At 37.6% G+C, this 20120-nt stretch overlaps 1 protein-coding gene across 1 annotated transcript in view; it reads right to left on the reverse strand.

The window, feature by feature from the left end:
- Positions 1-244: 244 nt before the first annotated feature.
- Kl (klotho) overlaps positions 245-20120 on the reverse strand; it is a 43358-nt gene continuing 23482 nt past the window's right edge. Inside the window, exons 2-5 of the mRNA XM_027928996.2 lie at positions 8335-8845; positions 7335-7603; positions 1118-2219; positions 245-621 (exon numbers count right to left, since the gene is read on the reverse strand). Of these exons, the coding sequence (XP_027784797.2) occupies positions 284-621; positions 1118-2219; positions 7335-7603; positions 8335-8845 (2220 nt within the window). The 3' untranslated portion in view covers positions 245-283. The remainder of the gene's footprint in view (positions 622-1117; positions 2220-7334; positions 7604-8334; positions 8846-20120) is intronic.

A 20120-nucleotide genomic window follows, 5' to 3' on the forward strand; every position in this document is an offset into this window, starting at 1 on the left:
TGTGATTACCATTTTTCATGCTTCCCATACAGTGTTAAGGAAATTATGGTGCCTCTCAGTCTCTTAATTGCCCCCCAAAAAGAACAAATTCAGACATTATTTTCCTTATTCGTTATTTTACAGTCACCTGTGCCCATTTTAGAACCTCTATCATAAGCCACAGAAACGTTTCCTAAAAGCCAAATGAATGAAATTTCACAACATTGAGAGGTACAAACGGTTAACAGTTCATGTGTGTGCATAATTATTTCAAGACAAATGAACAGGAAAAGCCTAGCTCAGACTATTTGTAACTTCTTCTGCCTTTCTTAGAGTAGTAAAAAATAAGGGAAAGAGAGATAATAAAAGCAAAAAGCAAAAAAGCGATGAAACCCAGTAAAGACTTCCGTGTGTGAAAAAAACTGCATTCAGTACACATGGTGTATTCTTCCGGGCAGAACCTTTCCAGTGTTTCGGGACCCAGGAAACCATTGTTGTCGATAATTTTCCTGTAATGCTTCATGGACGGTTTGGGCTCAAACTGATTTGCTGCATATCGATAGAGGCCAAACTTCGGAGCCGAGCGATCGTTAAATGAATAAGCAAAGTATCCACAAAGATTGATACCATCCAACACGTAGGCTGGAAAAACACAAGGACAGGAGGAATCATTAAAAGATTTTGCACACAGGACATCCCTTTGACATGGTATTGGTCCACCAGGGAAAATAGCATTTAATAAAACTTTGGAATCCATTAGATTTAATTAGAAAAATCTTTTTATAAGGAGACAAATAGGTAAATATCAAGACACATATTGAACTACAGTGAACAGTAGTTTGATGTAATTAAATCTACTATGATGCATTTGGCTTAAATTTTACATTCATCAGCACTTCAGATGTTTGTGGGACCATGTGTGATTGAAGATGAGAAAGTCTATCCCTAGTAGAGCTAGGGGTTTCTGTCTGGTCTTCCACTTTTCCCTAAACTCTTACTCCCAGAGAAAATACCATTTCTTGGATTGTTTCAGTGTAACCAGGAACAGCCAGGTCCTTTGTTGGGGCAGTGTGTGTTTCTGTTGGAGAGTGTCTATCAGCTACCCTTTGGCGACCTTTCTGTTTCAGGGGCTCCTTACCTTTCAGAGCTTCATTTACATAATTCTGTATGTAATACATCCTCAACTTGTCTTGTTCGGCCTGGGGATCATCATCAATGCCATTGGCCATTATATACATGGGGAGATCTCCGTACTTGAACTTCAGCCAGTTCAGCACTTTGCGCAAGCCCCAGGGCACCACAGCCACCTGGCTGGGGGAGTTGAGCCAGGTGATGTCAGTCATTTCTTGCACCTCAAGGTAATCGTTGTATTTTAGGGGATCTTCTTTCTCCCAGTCTACAAGTATAGTGGTGTAATGGCTGAAAGCCAGAAAGTCAAAGGAACCCTGGATCAGCTTTTTTTCCTCTTCGGTGAAATAAGGTAGAAGAAAATTGTTCCTTTGGTTCAGCCATTCCCTCATCGCGCGTGGGTAATCTCCAGAGCCGAAAATGGGTTCGGCCAGCCAGCCAATGTCAAATTCCAAAACCCTCTCGGCCACTTCTTTGTCCTTTGGGGACAGAGGGCACGCGGGTTCTATCCAATCCGCCTGCAAGGCTATGGATATTTTGCCCTTTTGAGCAGGTCTGAACTTTTCATCATACACGTGCCAAGCCAACGCATGGGCCTTCAGAAGGTGATGCCCCGCCCGGTACGTCATATTGCGCGTGTCGGGCTCATTCATCGTGATCCAAAACTTGACGTGGTGACCGAGCTCTTGAAAGCACAGTCTGGCATACTCTGCAAAAGCCAGGGTGGTGCGGGGGTTCTCCCAGGCGCCCTGCTTGGCCAGCGGACGCGGCAGGCCTTGGTGGGGGGCCGCGGGGTGCCACAGGGACACCACCGGCGTGATGTTGGCGCGGACCAGTTCACTGACCACGCAGCGATAGAAGTGCAGGACCGTGTGGTTCACATGGGACTGGTTGCCCAGAGGGAGGATCAGGGCCCAGTCCAGAGAGAAGTGAAAATGCGTAACGTGCATTTCCTGGAGTAAGGCGATCTGGGGCCGGATGGCAGCAAAATCTACGCAGTAGGATTTCCTCTTCTTGGCCATCACTCCGTCCACTTTAATAAGCCTCTTACTGTGATGGACATCCCACAGGTAGACATTGGGGTCAGTAAACTGAGAGAGAGTGGTGTCCACCTTCAAAAAATAGAGTAAAGGTTTGCTTCACCTGGAAAATCCTGTAAGGTCCATGCAAGTATTTCAACAGAATTAGCAAGTAAGATGAGCAAAATTAAACTCCTTTCTAGCTGGGAATTTAAACCACTTTTTGTAAACTGTAGTTTCTTGAGGAAGAAAAGATTCCACTTTTTTAAAAAATATTTTTTTAGTTGTCAATGGAACCTTATTTTATTTATTTATTTGCAGTGCTGAGAACCGAACCCAGTGCCTCACACATGCTAGGCAAGCGCTCTGCCACTGAGCCACAACCCCAGCAAAGATTCCACTTTAAAAAAAAAAAAAAGTACATTTACATTACTCACAGTTCTTGCTATACTTTACACTTAAGATTAGTGTTTTTTAACAACTATCTGATTTTAGTCACTTCAGTTGACAAAAACAAATAACTTTTGCAGGCAGGCAGTCTGTGTTGTGCAAGAAATCACTAATGGCATGAGGTATTCAAATTTAAAAATAAATAGGCAAAATGTAAAAGCTTAAAATCTGCATGAGTTAAAGCTAGAAAATGAAATCATATTTATAATTAAGTTGCGCTTCTTAAAATTATGTTCTACATTTAGGTTTGCCTTGGGGTGCTAAATAAGCATAAGTGTTGTCTTTCATGGGGTTTATGGTCAGTGATAGAATTTAACAAATTCAGTCTATTGGTATAAAGCCTGAGAGAGAATGTGGAAATAAGGAACAATAATGTTATCCACCCAGAGAGGGATTTCTTTTAAATGAAGTTTTTCTTTAGTTTTCTAAAATATTTTTTTCTGTAATAATATTAATTATAGGGTTCTCAAACATATGACATTAAGCTTCCAAAATAGAAACAGGTGCTTAGGAAAAGTGGACAAATTGTGAAAGCAAAAAAATCATGAAATCCTCCCTCCACAGCTTACACAAAAACTGAAAAGTCCATCTGGGAGACCTGCAACCTAAGCCAGTTTCTCCTCTGAAATAATCCTTTTAGAACAGGTGTCTTGGCCTGACCCTGCCATAAAAGCAAAGATCAGATAAACCCTGGTTTTGAAGCTCTAGCAGAGGTGTTGTGAATTTTACAGTCCTGTCATAAACGCACAATTCGTTGCTGGTTCTCTGGAGGGGTGAGTGCTGTGTTTGTAAGGGAAAGTAATAAAAAGCAGGGTGTCAGAGGAAATTGATTTTCTGGAGAATTGTCCCTTGTGGATCACCCACACATGCACTTCCCCTAGTGCTGTGGGAATGCTGTAAGAAGTCATTTTCCACATCCATATACCCACAAATTGTGTTTCCTTAGCTTCACAAGAGAAAATATTTGCATGCTATTTTGAAGAAAAAGTGTTCAGAACTTGAAGGAATTTTTTGCATTATTTTTATAGAGCTTTGAGATGACTACATTCATAACTTTTCTGCCAGAATCATCCAAAGCAACAGCTTTGATTCTCTCCATCTGAAAACAAACATGAAAGACCAAGATATGATTATTTTGCATGGGTTGGGGGTTGGGATCATATTTTTAAAATATGCAGCATTTAGAAATGAATATTTAGGTAAAATTTCATCTAACTGCTGTTAATTTGTTGACTTTGTTTTTGCTTAAAAATGAAATAATAAAATTAGACCTTTGAGAAGGAATTGGTATAAAGTATGTATCTAGTATGTTATGGAAGAAAATCTCTCTTAACAGGGACTGGAGTCAAAAAAGCTCCATGTCCTCAGTATGTAGCACATTCTTTACTTCTGTTACCTAGGAGCATTTGTGGTTATGGGAAAACAAGTCTGCCAGCTAGAAGTTGGGTCCAAGTAAAATGACAATGCCTATGAATTAACCAACATCAGACTTCAGACAGGTCATGGTCAATAGGATATTATTTTTCAACTTATTAAAGTGAAACACAAGCCCCAAATATTAAGTGTTTGAAACACTACCCAGGAAGGGAAAGATGAATTTGGATGGTTTAGACATCAACTTCTCAGGACATCAACGTGTTAAGTTAGAACACTGCTTGTCAATGAAAATGCTCTCACACCTTGGGACAGATGGGTCAGAGGACCTCCTTTTACTATGCCAATCAGGCATTAGCCTGGAGTTGCTAATATGAGGCCAAGCCCAAACTGCAAACCAGAAAGAAGAAAATGCAGTTGCAGCCTGTTCCCACAGAGAGCTTTCAGGGAGTTTGCATCCACCATGGCTTTGAGAGTCAATTATGGGTTTGTTGGGTTCTGCATAGGAAGCAGGGACCTAGCTAAAAGTGCATCCTCAGAGAGGTTGAGACCAGTGAGTGGCTCACCCAGGATTAACCCATTTTGATCCATCATCCTAGGTGTAGAACATCTATAAAATCTTATATTATGTGATATATAATACTTATAATAAATATTAATATTATATACATATATAAAATATGTCATATATATGGGCTCCAGGTTATGGTTTCCAAACTATTTTTTTTTTAGTACCAGGGATTGAACCTAGGGGGCCTTAACTATTGAGCCACATCCCCAGCCCATTTGGTATTTTATTTAGACACAGGGTCTCCCTAAATTGTTGATGCTGGTTTTGAACTTGCAATCCTCCTTCCTCAGCCTCCCAAGCTGCTGGGATTACAAGCATGTGCCATGGCACCCAGTGGTTTCCAACCTATTTCAACCTATTTTAATGTATCTGTGTCGATTTCTTTGAAATATTCACAGAATTGAAAACTTGGGACTTAGTAAGATTAAGATTCTATAAAAAGGGACTTCTCTCCCCATTTTCCTATTTGCTGCCATACTTTTTTGCTTCTGATCAGAGTTCCTCTTCTCTCTCAAGGAAATAAGATGCAGGCTTTGCATGAAAATAGGGAAGGAGTAAAATGGTTCTCAACAGCCTCCACTTCCCTACATTCCCACCGCCTGCACAGAGATGCTGGCTATGAGACTTCTCCACACACAAAGGACCAATTGGGAGTTACCTGCCAGACTTGGGCTGCTATCAGAAATCAGGGAGAACATGAGCCCTTCAGTGTCAGTGCTCAATGCCTTCAGAGAGTGAGTGAGAAGTCAAGATACAGAATAAGGACCAAGCACCATCTAATTCACCCCATCCCCAATAAAGGGCAGGAGGAAGGAGGGACTGAGGGACCTATCTTCTTCCCTTTCTCTGTCCCTGTCCCTCCTCCTTCCTTATCAGCCCCAACTCTGCCACTTCAGAGACTGCTTGAGCTCCATTTTGTGTCCCACATGGAGGAGAGAAAGAAGGGAAGAAGGGAGACAAGCAAGAAGGAAAGCCCACACTGAGCAAGATGAAGCTAAGAAGCCTTCTTCCTATTGCACTTGGACATCCTTACCGTCACTATGACAGGTACCTGGGATAATCAACTTATGGGGAGGAAACATTTCCTTTTGGCTCACAGTTTTGGTGGTTATAGTCCTTGATTGATTGACAGCTTTGCTTTTAGGTCGTGGTGGGGAGCATATGGTAAAGCCAACTGCTTACCTCATGGTCAGGATACAAAAAAGAGAAAGAGGAAAGGGCTGGAGACCTACTATTCTCCTCCAGGGCACATCCCCAATTACCTAAAGGCCTCCTACCAGGCCCCACCTCTTAAACATTTCCCCACCTCCCGGTAGTGCCAAGTTGGAAACCAAGCCTTTAACCCATGGGCCTTTGGGGACATTCCAACTCCACACTAAAGCACCAAACCAACATTCCTCAGTAAATGTGAAGAAAGGATTTGAGTCTGAGACCACGTCTAAACCAAACTACATGTTCTGAAAAAAAAAAGTAAGAAAAATCTAAACCAACAAAAAACATATGAAGGTTAGTGTTGATTTATTTACTTAAAAATATTTCAATTTAATATTTACAAGGAAACAACAATCCATTGCAACCAGAACACCTTTCCTCAGATCCAAGCATTCTTCCAAATATTTCTTTTGAAGCTGTAGCAGCTACAAAGTGAGTGGAAGAATCCAACATCCTAAATCTCACTGCTTAACAATGGAGACTGAACTGTGTCTCTGTCTTGATCAGTTTTCATTCTCAGACTATGTGGCAGTACCCCACCATCTCACCCTGCTCACTTACCCTCAAGTTCTGTTCACTCCTTTACCTTGTTTGTGTACCCATCTCTTATTCTCAATAGTCTCCTTTACTCCTTGAAAGCAGGGTGGTGATGTTACTCATTTCAGTGAGTAAACTGACAATCCCCCCTAATCAAGTGACCCCATCACCACACAAGGCTCTGTACACACTAGGCATCTAATAAGTACTTAATGAAGGATTCAATCAAACCCAAGAAAATAAGCCCCTTTAAAATTAGGGAAATTAAAAAAGAACATTGAGGATTAACTAACTACATAGTAGATATTCAATAAATATTGATTGATCATTTTAAAGCATTTCCATATCATTTCAGTGACTGTATCTAAAAAAGGCTGGATGTGTAACCGATGTGATTCTGCAATCTGTATACAGGGTAAAAATGGGAGTTCATAACCCACTTGAATCAAAGTGTGAAATATGATATATCAAGAACTATGTAATGTTTTGAACAACCAACAATAAAAATTTTAAAAAAAATTTAAAAAAATAAATAAAATTGACTTTCATAAGTGTAAAAAAAAAAGGCATTTCTATCAGTGAGTCATTGGAGAAGGGTTTGCATTCATGAGGGGTCTCTGCAAGTCTGGGGGTAAGGGTGGTCCACGTTTATGCCTCAGGAGAGCTGTACCCTCATTCTCAGCTGGTCCACTGAGATCTCAGAGGCTCTGGAGTTCCATGTCATATCTTATTTATGAAAAAGCTCAACTGTTTTAAAAAGGATTAGAACCCCATAATACTAAAAGACAGTGTTTTTTTTTTTTCTTTTTATTGTCTTATCAAATCTTAAATACTCATGTGTTTAAATTCTTTTCCTTTGGATCTAATTTAAAGAATAAGATGAAGATTGGAAGATCTTTGGGGAGAAGAGTGCAGCATTTCAAATGGTGATCTTCAGGTGCTCTCTGGGAACTGTTTGGCTCCAAGAGCAGAGAGTGTGCCATGACAAGAGCCTGAGAAGGAAGCACTACTTACTAGTGACAGGGCTTGGTGAGACTGCTGATTGGTTTTGTCAGCTGACTTACTTGAACGTAGTTGTCAACAACTCCCCAAGCAAAGTCACAGGGAAATGTCCCTTCTAGGGGTTGATTTTCAGGTAAAGGAGGGAAGCCATTTTTCTCTATCAGCTTTTGGTAGAACAAGGCTGAAGACTTCGGCAACAGCTTCTTATCCTGGCTCAGAAAGTCGACATAGAAGAGTCCACGTCTGATGCTGTAGCCTCTGTGCCACTCGAAACCATCCATGAGGGACCACGCCGTGTACCCGATGACATTGACCCCATCCAGCCTGATGGCTGCAAAAGGCAGAGAGGACAAGAGCAGCATGACCCTTCCCTGGGCACTCACCTTATGATTCGAGAGAATCTGAGGGTTTCACCACTTAAGGAAACGCCAAGTAGAATGCTCCCAGTTTGGCAAACCAATGATTTTTTTCTTATTGACAAAAGGTTCTCATTGATTCTAGATAACTCTACAAATAAGTGGCTTCACAAATAGGCTTATCTCCAATGTGTTTTTATTTGGATTTCTGAGACAGGATAGTTTCTTACTCCCAGTGGGTGCACTACAGGGCTAATATCTGTTTTCTGCCTAAGCACCTAGCATTGAACCTCAGATCATAAATGAAAAAGGTCTTTAAACTCATGAACTTACTTTTTCCAGATAATATGTATACACCCTTTTTTTAAAAAAAAAAGTGTTTAATCAGTCAAAGTAATAAAAACTCAAGAACACGCACAGAGAGCTACATGTCCTAAGATTTCTATTATACTTAAAGTCTTAATTAATAACTGCAAATCAAGTAATTTCAAACATTAACCCAGTTTCTCCCTTATGAGAGAAGATAAAAATTAAGTTCTTCAAGGCTTCAAACAAAAAAGGCACTACCTAAATGCATTTCTACTATTGCCAAAATGAATTCCTACATTATGATTAAAAATAGAACACAGCATATTGCAGATAATCTTAAGGATTGTTTCCCCCATGGATTTTGACAAGAAATGAATATTTTTACCCTAAATCCTACCTTTTAAGGTTTCCATGATGAACTTTTTGAGGTAATACATGTATTTGGCATCATCTCTCTTGGTGGTCCCTGAGACAAACCAGCCATTTTCCACAATAAATATTTGAGGGTGGTTATATTCGAGGTCAATCCAAGAAAGGAGTTGCCTCAGGTTGGGAGATTCTAATTGGTGGAACTTCATGTGCGGGTCCAATAGTTGAAAACTCAAGGTTGGTCCAAAGGAAAGAGCAAAAAAGTCAGCGGTTCCCTTGACGAGCCTTTTCTCAGATTCGGTAAAATCAGGCAGAAGAGATGAAAGGTTATTCTTCATGCTCTCAGGATAGTCACCATCAATAAATATGGGTTTGGCAAACCAGCCTAGTACGAAGTCAAGGGATTTTTGACATTCTTTGATGTTATGGTCTGTCATTCTTCGAGGATTGATCCAGTGAGAGCTGAGGGCGATGGACACTTGGCCTCCCTGAGTTGGACGGAAAGAAGTGTTGTAGAGATGCCAGATTTTGGCATGAGCCTATGAAGAGAAAAATCATGGTGAATTTCTCTGATGGTGAGAGATGCAGGACATAGTCATTTCCCCAATTCTAGTTGTATCTGTTTCTCATCAAGCCTAACCTAATGACTAACCCCACACTATAAAAATTAGCTGGAACCAGGGCTGGGGTTGTGGCTCAGTGGTAGAGCGCTTGCCTAGCATGTGTGAGGCACTGGGTTCGATTCTCAGCACCATGTAAAAATAAATAAATAAGGGGATTATATCCATCCACAACCAAAAAATATTTTTTAAAAAATTAGCTGGAACCAATAAATTATTTCAGAGGTAGCTCACCCCACCATGAGCTGCTACCATGATTAAAGTTATTTCCATTGTTTTTCAGCAGCCAGTGGAAATTTATTATGAATTTATTAGGGTAAGTTGGTAGTTATTATTCATATTTTGAAAAGCTAATGAAATAAGAATTTGTTATACTGTCTTACTACTTACTTGACTTTGGATTATGGACTTTTTAATTAATGGGTTCCATGAAAAGAACCAATGTCGCATCTGTGATCACACTAGGAATTTCTAAATAGGATTATATACTTTATCCTAAGAGACTGGGAGTTTCCAAACTGACTCAAGTTGTTGGAGTCAATTTAATATTTCTTACTCATCTCCCATAGCTAAATTCCAATGTGTGTCCTCAGAATCTTTGTTCTTCCCTATGAATCAGCATAATATATTAAAAGACAATCCAAATTCTAATCTTGGCCCACCCTCCACAACTCTGGGACAGTGCTGGCTTCCTGCAGATCCAGGGTACAAGGTATAAGCCAAGAGGAAAAATACAGCTAAATACAACTGGCAGGAGATGGGCACTCTACCGTTAAGTCAGCTCTCAGTAACTGTTTCCTACCAGTGAAAGGGCTTTGCTTCCATGAAACCAACTTTATATTCCCATTAAATCTTGCTGACTTCTGATATCTTTTCATTTGTTTTCTTTTATTTACAAATATTGAGACTTAAATGGTATTTTTCCCTTTCTACTTGAAGTTTCGCTTCACCTTTGAATTCCTTGACTTACTCCCACTGTTTTCCTACAAATATAAATACTATTAGCCTTTTATTCCCCTAACATATATTCTTTGAAAACTCTATTTTAATTCTCCATTTAATTCTGTATATTCTACAACATGATCATGCCAATTTTCATTCCAATTCCTGAGCCGGAAGAAGATCTGTTGCTCAGTATGCCAAATATCCTCTTCATTTTTCTTAAATATTCTTCTCCTGGTTCATTTCAGGGCAGGAATCCAAAAATGGCCTCATCACCATTCTTAGGAGCTCAGCTAACCATTTCAATGAAATAAGATTGTTTATGTCTGATTTTATTTTTAGTTTCTTAGTGACATCTGTTATTTCATTTCACTGAGTGTATTCTTTCCATATAGCAGCTATCTATAAGCTAAGAAAGAAATAGAGGATAAAATGTGAATGGGGCAATAGTGATTTTTGTCTGTTAGCTCTATGATTTCACCTGCCCTTCTTTATTTTCCCTGCCACCATCAAACTATCCCTCCCTTCTCTGTTGACAGGAAACCATGAAGTCACTTGATAAGTAAATAGAAAAACAGGGGAATAGTCAAACTGGTACTCAGGAATCCACCCTTTGGGACCTAGGACCAAGGGATATTCCTAATTTGGCCCAATTTGAGGCCAATGAACTGTCATGTCCTAAATTCTAACAGGCAGTCATCTTCAGAGCAAGCACTGAATAGGTAGGAACTTCACAGTCTGGCTCAGTTGTACAGGTAGCTGGAATCATGCAACAGAATTGTTCATGATAACAGACCACACTTCTAACCTGGAAGACTTTGACATGGATCAGAGGAAATGTGGATGAAATGATAAATGACCTGGGCTACTGACAAAGGCACAGTGATCGCCGGTGTCAGTTAAAGTTCCTGCTCCATCACGTTTTAGTTATGTGCCTTTGACCACATTATTTAACCTGGACAGGGAAGCCCAGCTTTCTGTGCCTCTCATTGAATGTTTCAAGCATCAAATTAGATAATTTATGTAAAGCTCCTGACACAGAGATTCTATAGTAAAGTCTCCATGAATGTTTATTTCATGAACATTGTTGGAAAAGGAAACCCCACCTGCTCTGCAATCCAGACCATAACAGTGATATGATGCAGTGATAAAATGTGGAGTTTAGATCACAATGCCTTTATCTGTTACCAATGTGAACCTCTGTTGCTTATCCTATCTTAGAGGTAGCTTACTGCACTGCACGGAGAGTTGCTCGCATGACTGAAGTTGTCTCCATTGTTTTTTCATCAACCAGTAGAAATGCAAATACCATCTATTTTCCCATAAGGATTATGAGGATTAATTGATCTGATCCAAGTCAAAGTGCCTATTAAGTGGTTGATTATTTTAGAGGATACATTTACAGCATAGAAAACATCTTAGGTACTATTTGGCTTAACCCTACTCCAAATCTCTATTGCATCTGTTGTCTGTCTGTTCTCTAGAGCGGCCCAGCTAGGTGGTCCTCCTGTGCCTGGCAGCTTCTCCAGGAAATCCCAACCCCATCCGACCTGCCACACTGAACTGAACATCCAAGTCTCCAACATGCTGTGCTCCCATCATTTAATGAAGGTAATGATGCATCCTTCTCCAGACTGAGCTTCCTGAGGAATCCCTCATGGCCTCCCTGGCCTTTAGAGGCCTGAGTCTGTTAAACAGAATTAACTCTGCTCCATCACCTCCTCATGAGGTTGTTCATTCCATCTACAGATGGTAGGTTTGAAAAATCAGATGCAGTACTGAGGCAGAATATGGGAAAAGTCATCACTAAGGATCTTGCAACAATCAAGGATGATTCATAGGAAAGAGGTCATGCACCGTCTTCCATTGCTTTCTAATTTTTCCAGGTATGTTCATTTTATAAGCCTGTCATCTTAAGATTGAGACTCAATAAAGCTAGTGATGAGGACTCAGAGAAATAATTAACTGTATGGGCAAGAAAGAATGCTCATCTACAACCTATTTCTAAATAGCAAAACATTGAAAACAATTGAAGTGTCCAATATTCAAATATGTTTACAACCATATAAACATATAGGAATGTTTTAATACATGATGGTATAACTGAAAAAATAAGACATGCTTTTAAAACATTACAAATCTTTCAAAAGAATATCTATAAACAGGTAACAATGTTTCTAAAATCATAACTGAACCAAAAACAAATTATAAAATAGTAAGTAACGTGCAATATTTTTTTTTATTAAAGAAAAATATATACATAAAGATCTGGAAGGATTTACAACTTCTTAAAAGTTTTGTTGCAAGATTGTGGGTGGTATAATTCTCTTCACTTTTTCATTTCCGACTATAAATATGTATTGCTTTAGAGATTTGAAAAAATTAAAATTCAAAAAGGAAAATGGTTCATAGCAATTGGATGGCAGGCTCTCCTGGTATAACTAACCCCTACCAACCTGTTCTCTACGTTTCCCTATAGTTTCTGCCTCAAATCCCAAATCCCAAGCACAATGAGCCCTGCTTGAGGTTCTGAGATCCCTAGGTGCCAACATTTTTATAAGTAAAGCTCTCTAAAGTATTTTTTTTAGCTATTCCAGGTCCTTTGACACTACCTCCACTTCAAAACTCTGCCCCCCATCACCACTTCCATAAAGCCTCCCTTACATCTTCCCTCTCTCTAATCTTGCTTAGCTACAAGTCCATTCTATCTGTTTCCACAGCTAAACTCAATCCAAGACGTTAACCATATTTTATTGCATTTATTTAAGTATCTGGATTTCGGGTGCTTCAAACGCTTTTTATCTCTCTCTCCTTAGATTCCAGCAAAGTATCTGCAATAGACTCAGTAATAAATAGATATGGAGGAAGGAAGGCTGGCAGGAAACCCGATCAAAGGGTCTGAGACAGATGCAAATGATTTTCTGGACCAATGAAGGGAAACACTCTCATAAGATACTCTGGTTCTATTTTATTTCTAAGACCTTGGAAGACAGAGAATTTTTATGTGCATAAAATTAAAAATAATAATTAGAAGGAATTTGACAAGATAGTCTCTAAGAGTGATACTATATTGTCTTACCATGTACAAATGATCCAATTTGGGATGAAAATCATTCTGGCATGTGATACTCTCCTCACTTCCTTCTTAGCCTCGGTTTAGACTTGAAATATAAGGTCTAAAAAATGTAGGAAAAAATGGATCTGGTATTCCTTCCTACCAATCAGTTAGTATTCCCAAATTTTGGAAGTCAAGGATAATACTCCAAATGTTATAGCACAGACAGACATTTCCTCTTGGGATAAATTGTAAGCTCTTTATCATTTACCTATGTGTATCCTTCACAGTGTCCAACACAAAATATGGTGATGAAAGGAACCTTAAGTGGTGAGACTCGTGTCTACTCCAGCCTCCTGCCTTGGGTCATGTTCTAGACATGGGCAAGGGAGATACAGGCCACCAAAAGGTGACAGTCTCACTGAGCTAAGAAGGCATAAGTCAGAGGCAAGGACTGCTAAAGCAGGTCAACCTCTTGAAGAGAAGGAAGTGTCGCAAGCTTCTCTTTCCCTGGCTGACTTCTGGTTTTTTGAGGGTCCATGCCTGCATCTGCACAGAGCAGAATTCTTTGGTACTTAGCAAAGAGAAACTATCACATCTTGGATCTGAACACCAAAGGCTGTGCCAAGCTGGGAAACATGATAATCCAGAGGAGCCACAGTAGAGAAATTCATCCCAGCACTTCAGACATTCAATGGAAGAGTCACACCACAGGAATAAGGAAACAGCAGAAGTAGACCAGCCCTGACGAAGATTAAACCCAAGCCAGGCAGGACCAAGAAAATCCTCTGGCAATTTCAACCGCTTAGCAGAATAAGACATACCATTTAAAAGCAGACAACACTAGCTAGATCCCCTATAATGTGTCATTCATAGTGTGCTAGACATATGGAAAATTCAAGAAAATGAAACTCTTAATTAAGAAAAAAGATTCAAAATAAACAGAAGTCAATGTGTCCCAGATATTGAAATCAGCAGAGGATTTCAAAATAACTATTATAAATATGTCTGAGGATTTTGAGGAAAAGATATAATAAGCAAATGGGGAATAACAGAAGCGAAACAAAAACTGAAAAAAAATTAAATCTAGAACTGAAAAATAAAACAAAGTGAAAATTTCTTGAATGGAATTAATATTAATTCTAAATAGACTAGATGATAATGATAAATAATGTAATCCCTAAAACCCCACCAAAATATAGTAAAATGAATACCTAAAAAGTCAATAGAATGAGAAAAATAATTACTAAAAATATAGAATTCATTCACAATGATAGAAGGGGTAAATGGAAAACAAGCAGAAAGAAGGTAAACATAAACCCAATCCTATCAATAAATTCCCAAAGAAATATGGACTAAAGCTCCAAATACAGGAAAAATACTGTCAAGTACATTTTTGAAAGAGTCAGCTCCAACACTATCTGTGTGCAATAAATATATATAAGGTGTCAGTTTGAAAGAAATAGAATGAAAAGAAATAGTGCAAAGGATAAGCATAAAAAAGCTTGGAACTCATATGATATTGTTATATTGCATGCATGTACTAATATGTAACAAGTCCCACCACCAGACAACTATATGGCACAAATTTTTAAAATGTGGAGAAAATGCAAGAAAAAAAGCTGAAAGCTACAGTAAGAAGAAAATAGACTTCAAGACAAGCACTGATACCAAAGACAGAGACGTAAAAAGAGGGTTGATTGATCAAGAAGACAAAATTCTAAATGTAATGATATCTGAACTTTAAAATACATAAAGCAAACACAGACTTTTTTAAAAACCCAATATAAAAATGGACAATTATCTTTAGAGGTTTAATTCCCCTCTCAGTAATTGATTAAAGAAAAAGCAAAAAAAAAAAAAAAATCCATTAAGCATGTAGATGTTGTCTAAACACCACTATCAATCAACTTGACAATGTCAACACTACATTAAACAATATCTTCAAGTGTTTGTGAAATGTTAATGAATATAAATAATATGTTGAGCCATAAAATAAGTTTCAAGAAATATCAATACAATAGAATCTTACAGGGACTGTGCTATGACCAGAATGGAATTAAATTAGAATTTAGTAACACATCTGGAAAATCCACCAAATATTTGGAAATTAAACACACATTTATAAATAATCTATGTGTCAAGGAAGAAATAAAAGGGGTATTAGAAAACATTTTTGACATAATAATAATTAAAATATTAAATCCAAATTTATGAGATGTATTGAAAATAAAACTTGAAGGAAAAGGTGATAGGTTTAAATGCTAATATTAGAAGAGAGACCTACAAACCAACAACTTAAAATTTCATCTTGAGAAGTTAGAAAATAGAAAAGCAAATTAAAACCAAAACTAATGAAAGGATGGAAATAATGAAGATAAAAGCTAAAATCAATGAAATAGAAAATAAACAATAGAAAAAAATTAACAGAGGCAAAAATAGTCTCTGAGTATAGTGATAAACTAACACATTCCTATTAACACTTAAGTAAAAAAAAATCTAGAAACTATAAGTAAAAGTAGAAACGGGATAGGTCATTGTTGCAAACACTCAGATACTAACAGGGGAAAAAAGAAAATATTACAAAGCACTTTATGTCAAAAATTTGACAACTTAAACAGAATCCACAAATTCCTTGAAAAAAATAATAGAATCAACAAAATCCTATTCTCCACGGAGCATTTAGTAATCTAAAATTCATAAATCAAATTGAAAGATCAACAAAATTGACAAACCTTTAGCTAGACCAAGAAAAAAAAGAGAAAACTCAAATTAATGAAACCAGAAATGAAAGTGGGGACATTACTACTGAGACTACTGACACTTTTCTGTGTCCATTTCTGTAACAAAAAGCATTATATGGGATGCTAGCAATAATTGGATGCCAACAACCAGATAACTTAGATGAAATGAGCAAATTCCTATCAGTACACATATTGCCGAATGTGGCTCAAGAAAACAGAACATCTGAAGTGGATGTATAATGAAAAATTGAATTCAGTAATCAAGAATCTGTCAACTTAGGAAAGCCCAGGACCAGTGGTTTTTTATAGTGAAGAGGTAATTAAGAAAACAATTTCATTTATAATAATCAAAACAGAATGAAATATTTAGGAATACATTTAGCCACCCCACAATTCTATTTACATTGCAGTGGAGGTCTCGGCCAGTGCAGTAAGGCAAATTAAAGAAATAAAATGCATGCTCCTTGGAAAGGAAGAAAACAAAACCTCTGCTGTTCATAGAAAACATGGTTGTCCTTGTAGACATCTGAAGTGGTCTAAGAAAGAAAATGATTACAACTAACAAGTAAATTTCCTAAGTGGGACAGAATGCAAGGTCAACGTACAAAAATCAATTGTATTTCTACATGAGCAGCAAACAATTGTAAAACAGAATTTAAATGCAAAAGTATGTATAACAGCTCCAAACCATAAAATAATTGGGAATAATTTAACAAAAGATGTGCAAGACTGTTACAATGATATCTACAAAATATTGCTAACAGAAATTAAAGAAAAATAAAGAGAGAGACACCATTTTCACAAATTCAAAGACTCAATATTAAATTATGGGTCCAAATATAAAAGCGAATGCTATAAAGCTTGAAAAGCAAAACACAAGATAATAGCCTCTGATCTTTTGATAGGAAAAACTTCTTAAAACACAGAAAACTTTAACAAAAAATCAATAAACTGAAAATCATCAAAATTAAAATATGATCAAAAGTTTTCAGAATGAAAAGGCAAATCAATTAATGGGGGTAAATAGGATATATATATACATATATATATATATATATATATATATATATATATATATATATATATATATATCATGTGTGATATGTATATTATATATAATAAAATAATTCTATAAAAAATAAAAACAATCATCCCATCAATCAGTAGGAAAAACAAAATAACTCCCCTCCCTACCCTGAACAAAAGATCTGAACAGACATTTCACAAGAGAATCTTCATCCATGCCCATAAGCACACAGAGAGTGCTCAACATCAACAGAGAAATACAAATTAAAACTACAATGAGCAACCACACTCACTAAGAGGCCTACGATTAGAAAGACTGAGGACCAATTCTAGCAAGGACGTAAAGCACCTGGAACTTGTGAACTCATATGATGGGCTGCAGTCAAAACACAGATGCACACAAAATAGTATATAAAACTACCTTCAGCCTATGTGTATAAGATGTATGTGGAAGGTAAATGAATCTCATTTTTAGACTTGGATCCCACCTTCAAGACATCTCATTATGTGTATGCAAATATTCCAAAATTCAAAATCAGAAATGCTTCTGGTCCCGAGCATTTTGAATAAAAGATACTCAACTTGCATATGGAATGCCCTTGGAATTGTGACGGACACATAATAAGTAGCATACCAATGTTTATTATTCACGTGTGGTGGTGATATAATTTGATTTATGAATTTTAGATTACTGATTTGCTCCGTGGAGAATAGGATCCAGGAGGGCAAGAGTGGAGAGAGAGCTGGGCGGCTATTACAATGGTCCAGGAAAAAGATGACAGTGGTTTGGACCAACAATCCAAGTAAAAGATGACGTTGGTAAAGAAAGTAGCAAGAAGTGGCCAAATTTAAGCTCTTACTGAAGGCAAAATCAGTAGTACTTGCTGATGATTTGTATGTATTTACATGTGTACTGGGGAGAGGGCCATTAAAGACAACAAAGAAAGCCAAAAATAAAAGGTTGGGGAAGCAAAGGGGTCAAGTTCAGTATAGGTCATGGGTTTTCCATCTCGGTGAAGCTGCCTGGGAGACAGCTGGGCCTATGAATCTATAGTTGGAAAAACATTGATAGTATTAACAATCTTTTGAATATATTTCAGGGGTAATACCAATAGGGACACTTTTTGTTACCATTCCTTAGATTTTTTTAAAAAATGAAATGGAATGATTCTTAAAAGATTAATTTAATCCTATAAATAATCTTAATTAAATTGACTGAGACCAACAGTGAAAGAAATGAAATGCAGACCACAAACAGAAAATGGTTCCAACAGCTCATGGGTGTCTACTCCCTCCTGGCGCCCTCCAGATGTTACTTCAGGTCTCAATCACAGGTTGGGGCTCAGCGGTAGAGCGCTTGCCTAGCACGTGCAAGGCGCTGGGTTGGATCCTTAGCACCACATAAAAGTAAATAAATAAAATAAGGGTATTGTGTCCAACTACAACTTAAAAAATATATAAAAAAAAAAAAAAAAACATTTCAGAGCACACCAGAGGCTTCTTTCCTTTTGGGACATTCATTTACCTCGACTTCAACAACAGTATCAGGATACCCTGTCTGAGGACTTTCTTAAAAGTCCCTGCTTTATCCCATGCTGTTACACAAGCATGCCAACGGGCCTAATGTTGGTGTTTGTAGAGCAAATTACCCCTCTTGTTTCTATCAGCATGGTTCCATGGATCATAAACTGCAGCTGCTTGAGAGAGCATTTCAAATGGCCTTCTACAAAACAATCGTCTAGTAGAATACATAAATGATTCCTCCAAAATAGCCATCTACAGCTTTTATCACAAAAATAGCCAGGAGTCTCTTTGAATTCCTTATAAGTTGCTCAGACGGTAACCTGAGCCCAGGACCTCGCATCTGCCTTCCCTGGCACTCTGGTACATGGGTATATGTGAATAGGCAGCAGCTGGGATTGCTTGCTTTTACTTTGGACTTCTTAGCAAATCTAATGAGTGAAATAATTCTAACTCTACGCACCAAGCCTTACAACCTCCCACATGTTACTAGGAAAACCCAGTACAGCTTCCTGTAAATGTATAGCTCATCACCTACGGATCCAATTCTTCTACTATAGTTAGGCTAATTTCTTATTATGCCTCACCTACGGCTGTACCTACCTTGAACGACCCCCTGACCACCCTAAAGTAACCGTCTGCCTTTCCTCTATAATCTATATCCCTCTTCACCTTCTCTTTCAGACTTGCCTCATCTAGGAAGACGCCCCTAATTAACTCCACTCTTAATTTCTGTTTTCCCCAGCTATTCACTGAAAAATGCTCATTCTTTCTAAATTTGGTTCAATTCTCATCTCTACTGTGAAGTTTTGTTTGGCTCTACAGATTCATATACATATTTCTTTACCAATGCACTCTACACACATGCATTTGGAATAGATACCATATGTCATTATAGTTCCCCATAAGTTAGCGGCTCTTCAGTAAGATTGTATGCATGCTCTCCAGCAAAAGTGGAGTTGAATAGAAAAACATGAACTCCCAACAACTGGGGATTATTCATGTATTTATTCTTTCTCTCAAATTGAGTAGCTATTAAGCACCAGCCATTAATTCCTAGATCATTTGAAACAAGCTAAAGGAAAAAAAAAAAAAAGGACAAATAGTAAGAACTTATTGAAATAACCCAGGAATAAGGGATCAACTGGAACAAACTAATTTTTAGCAACAAAGGATTATGATTTACTTTAATAAATTATATTTAGCTATAGATAAGCCATGTTCAATATTAACTAATTTATGGAATCCTTTTACAGATATCAAATAAATATACATAGAACAGGAATTTTAAAAATATTTTTAGTTGTAGATGAACACAATACCTTTATTTTATTTTTTTTATTTTTATGTGGTGCTGAGGATCGAACCCAGTGCCTAACATGTGCTAGATAAGTGTTTTACCACTGAGCCACAACCTTAGCCCTAGGACAGGATTTTTAAGGATTTGTACTAATGGGATAATAACTGTCCCTACTGAGTAGGACTATGGGCAATTTTTTACATCCTTCTGTTTCTCTGACTCTCTGACTTTTATGTCATGAACGTGTATTGCTTATCTAATAAGAAAAAAATAAACAAGTAAGAAAAAAAAAACAAATGTTCAAGTTTAGATTAGAGACTTTTCCTCTGCAAACTGTTGACTACACAGTTTTTCTAAACTGATGGTGTCTGCTCTACTTGTTTAACTGTGTTTCCCCTTTTCACAGAATGGATGGCAGGGATTGTTCCAACTAATTCAATTCCTCACCACTCAGCAATTATTTATCGATTTATAAATATCCTATTACTCTCCCTTTCAGTTGTTCCAGAATCTTACAAACATGGAAGGGTAACAGTTGCTTATACTTTAACCTTATAATTTTTTAAAAAAAGAATAGTTAGAAATGCTTTAAAAATTCTTGGAATA

The sequence above is a fragment of the Marmota flaviventris genome, chromosome 4 (genome assembly GCF_047511675.1).
Source record: "Marmota flaviventris isolate mMarFla1 chromosome 4, mMarFla1.hap1, whole genome shotgun sequence".
Taxonomy (NCBI): Eukaryota; Metazoa; Chordata; class Mammalia; order Rodentia; family Sciuridae; genus Marmota; species Marmota flaviventris.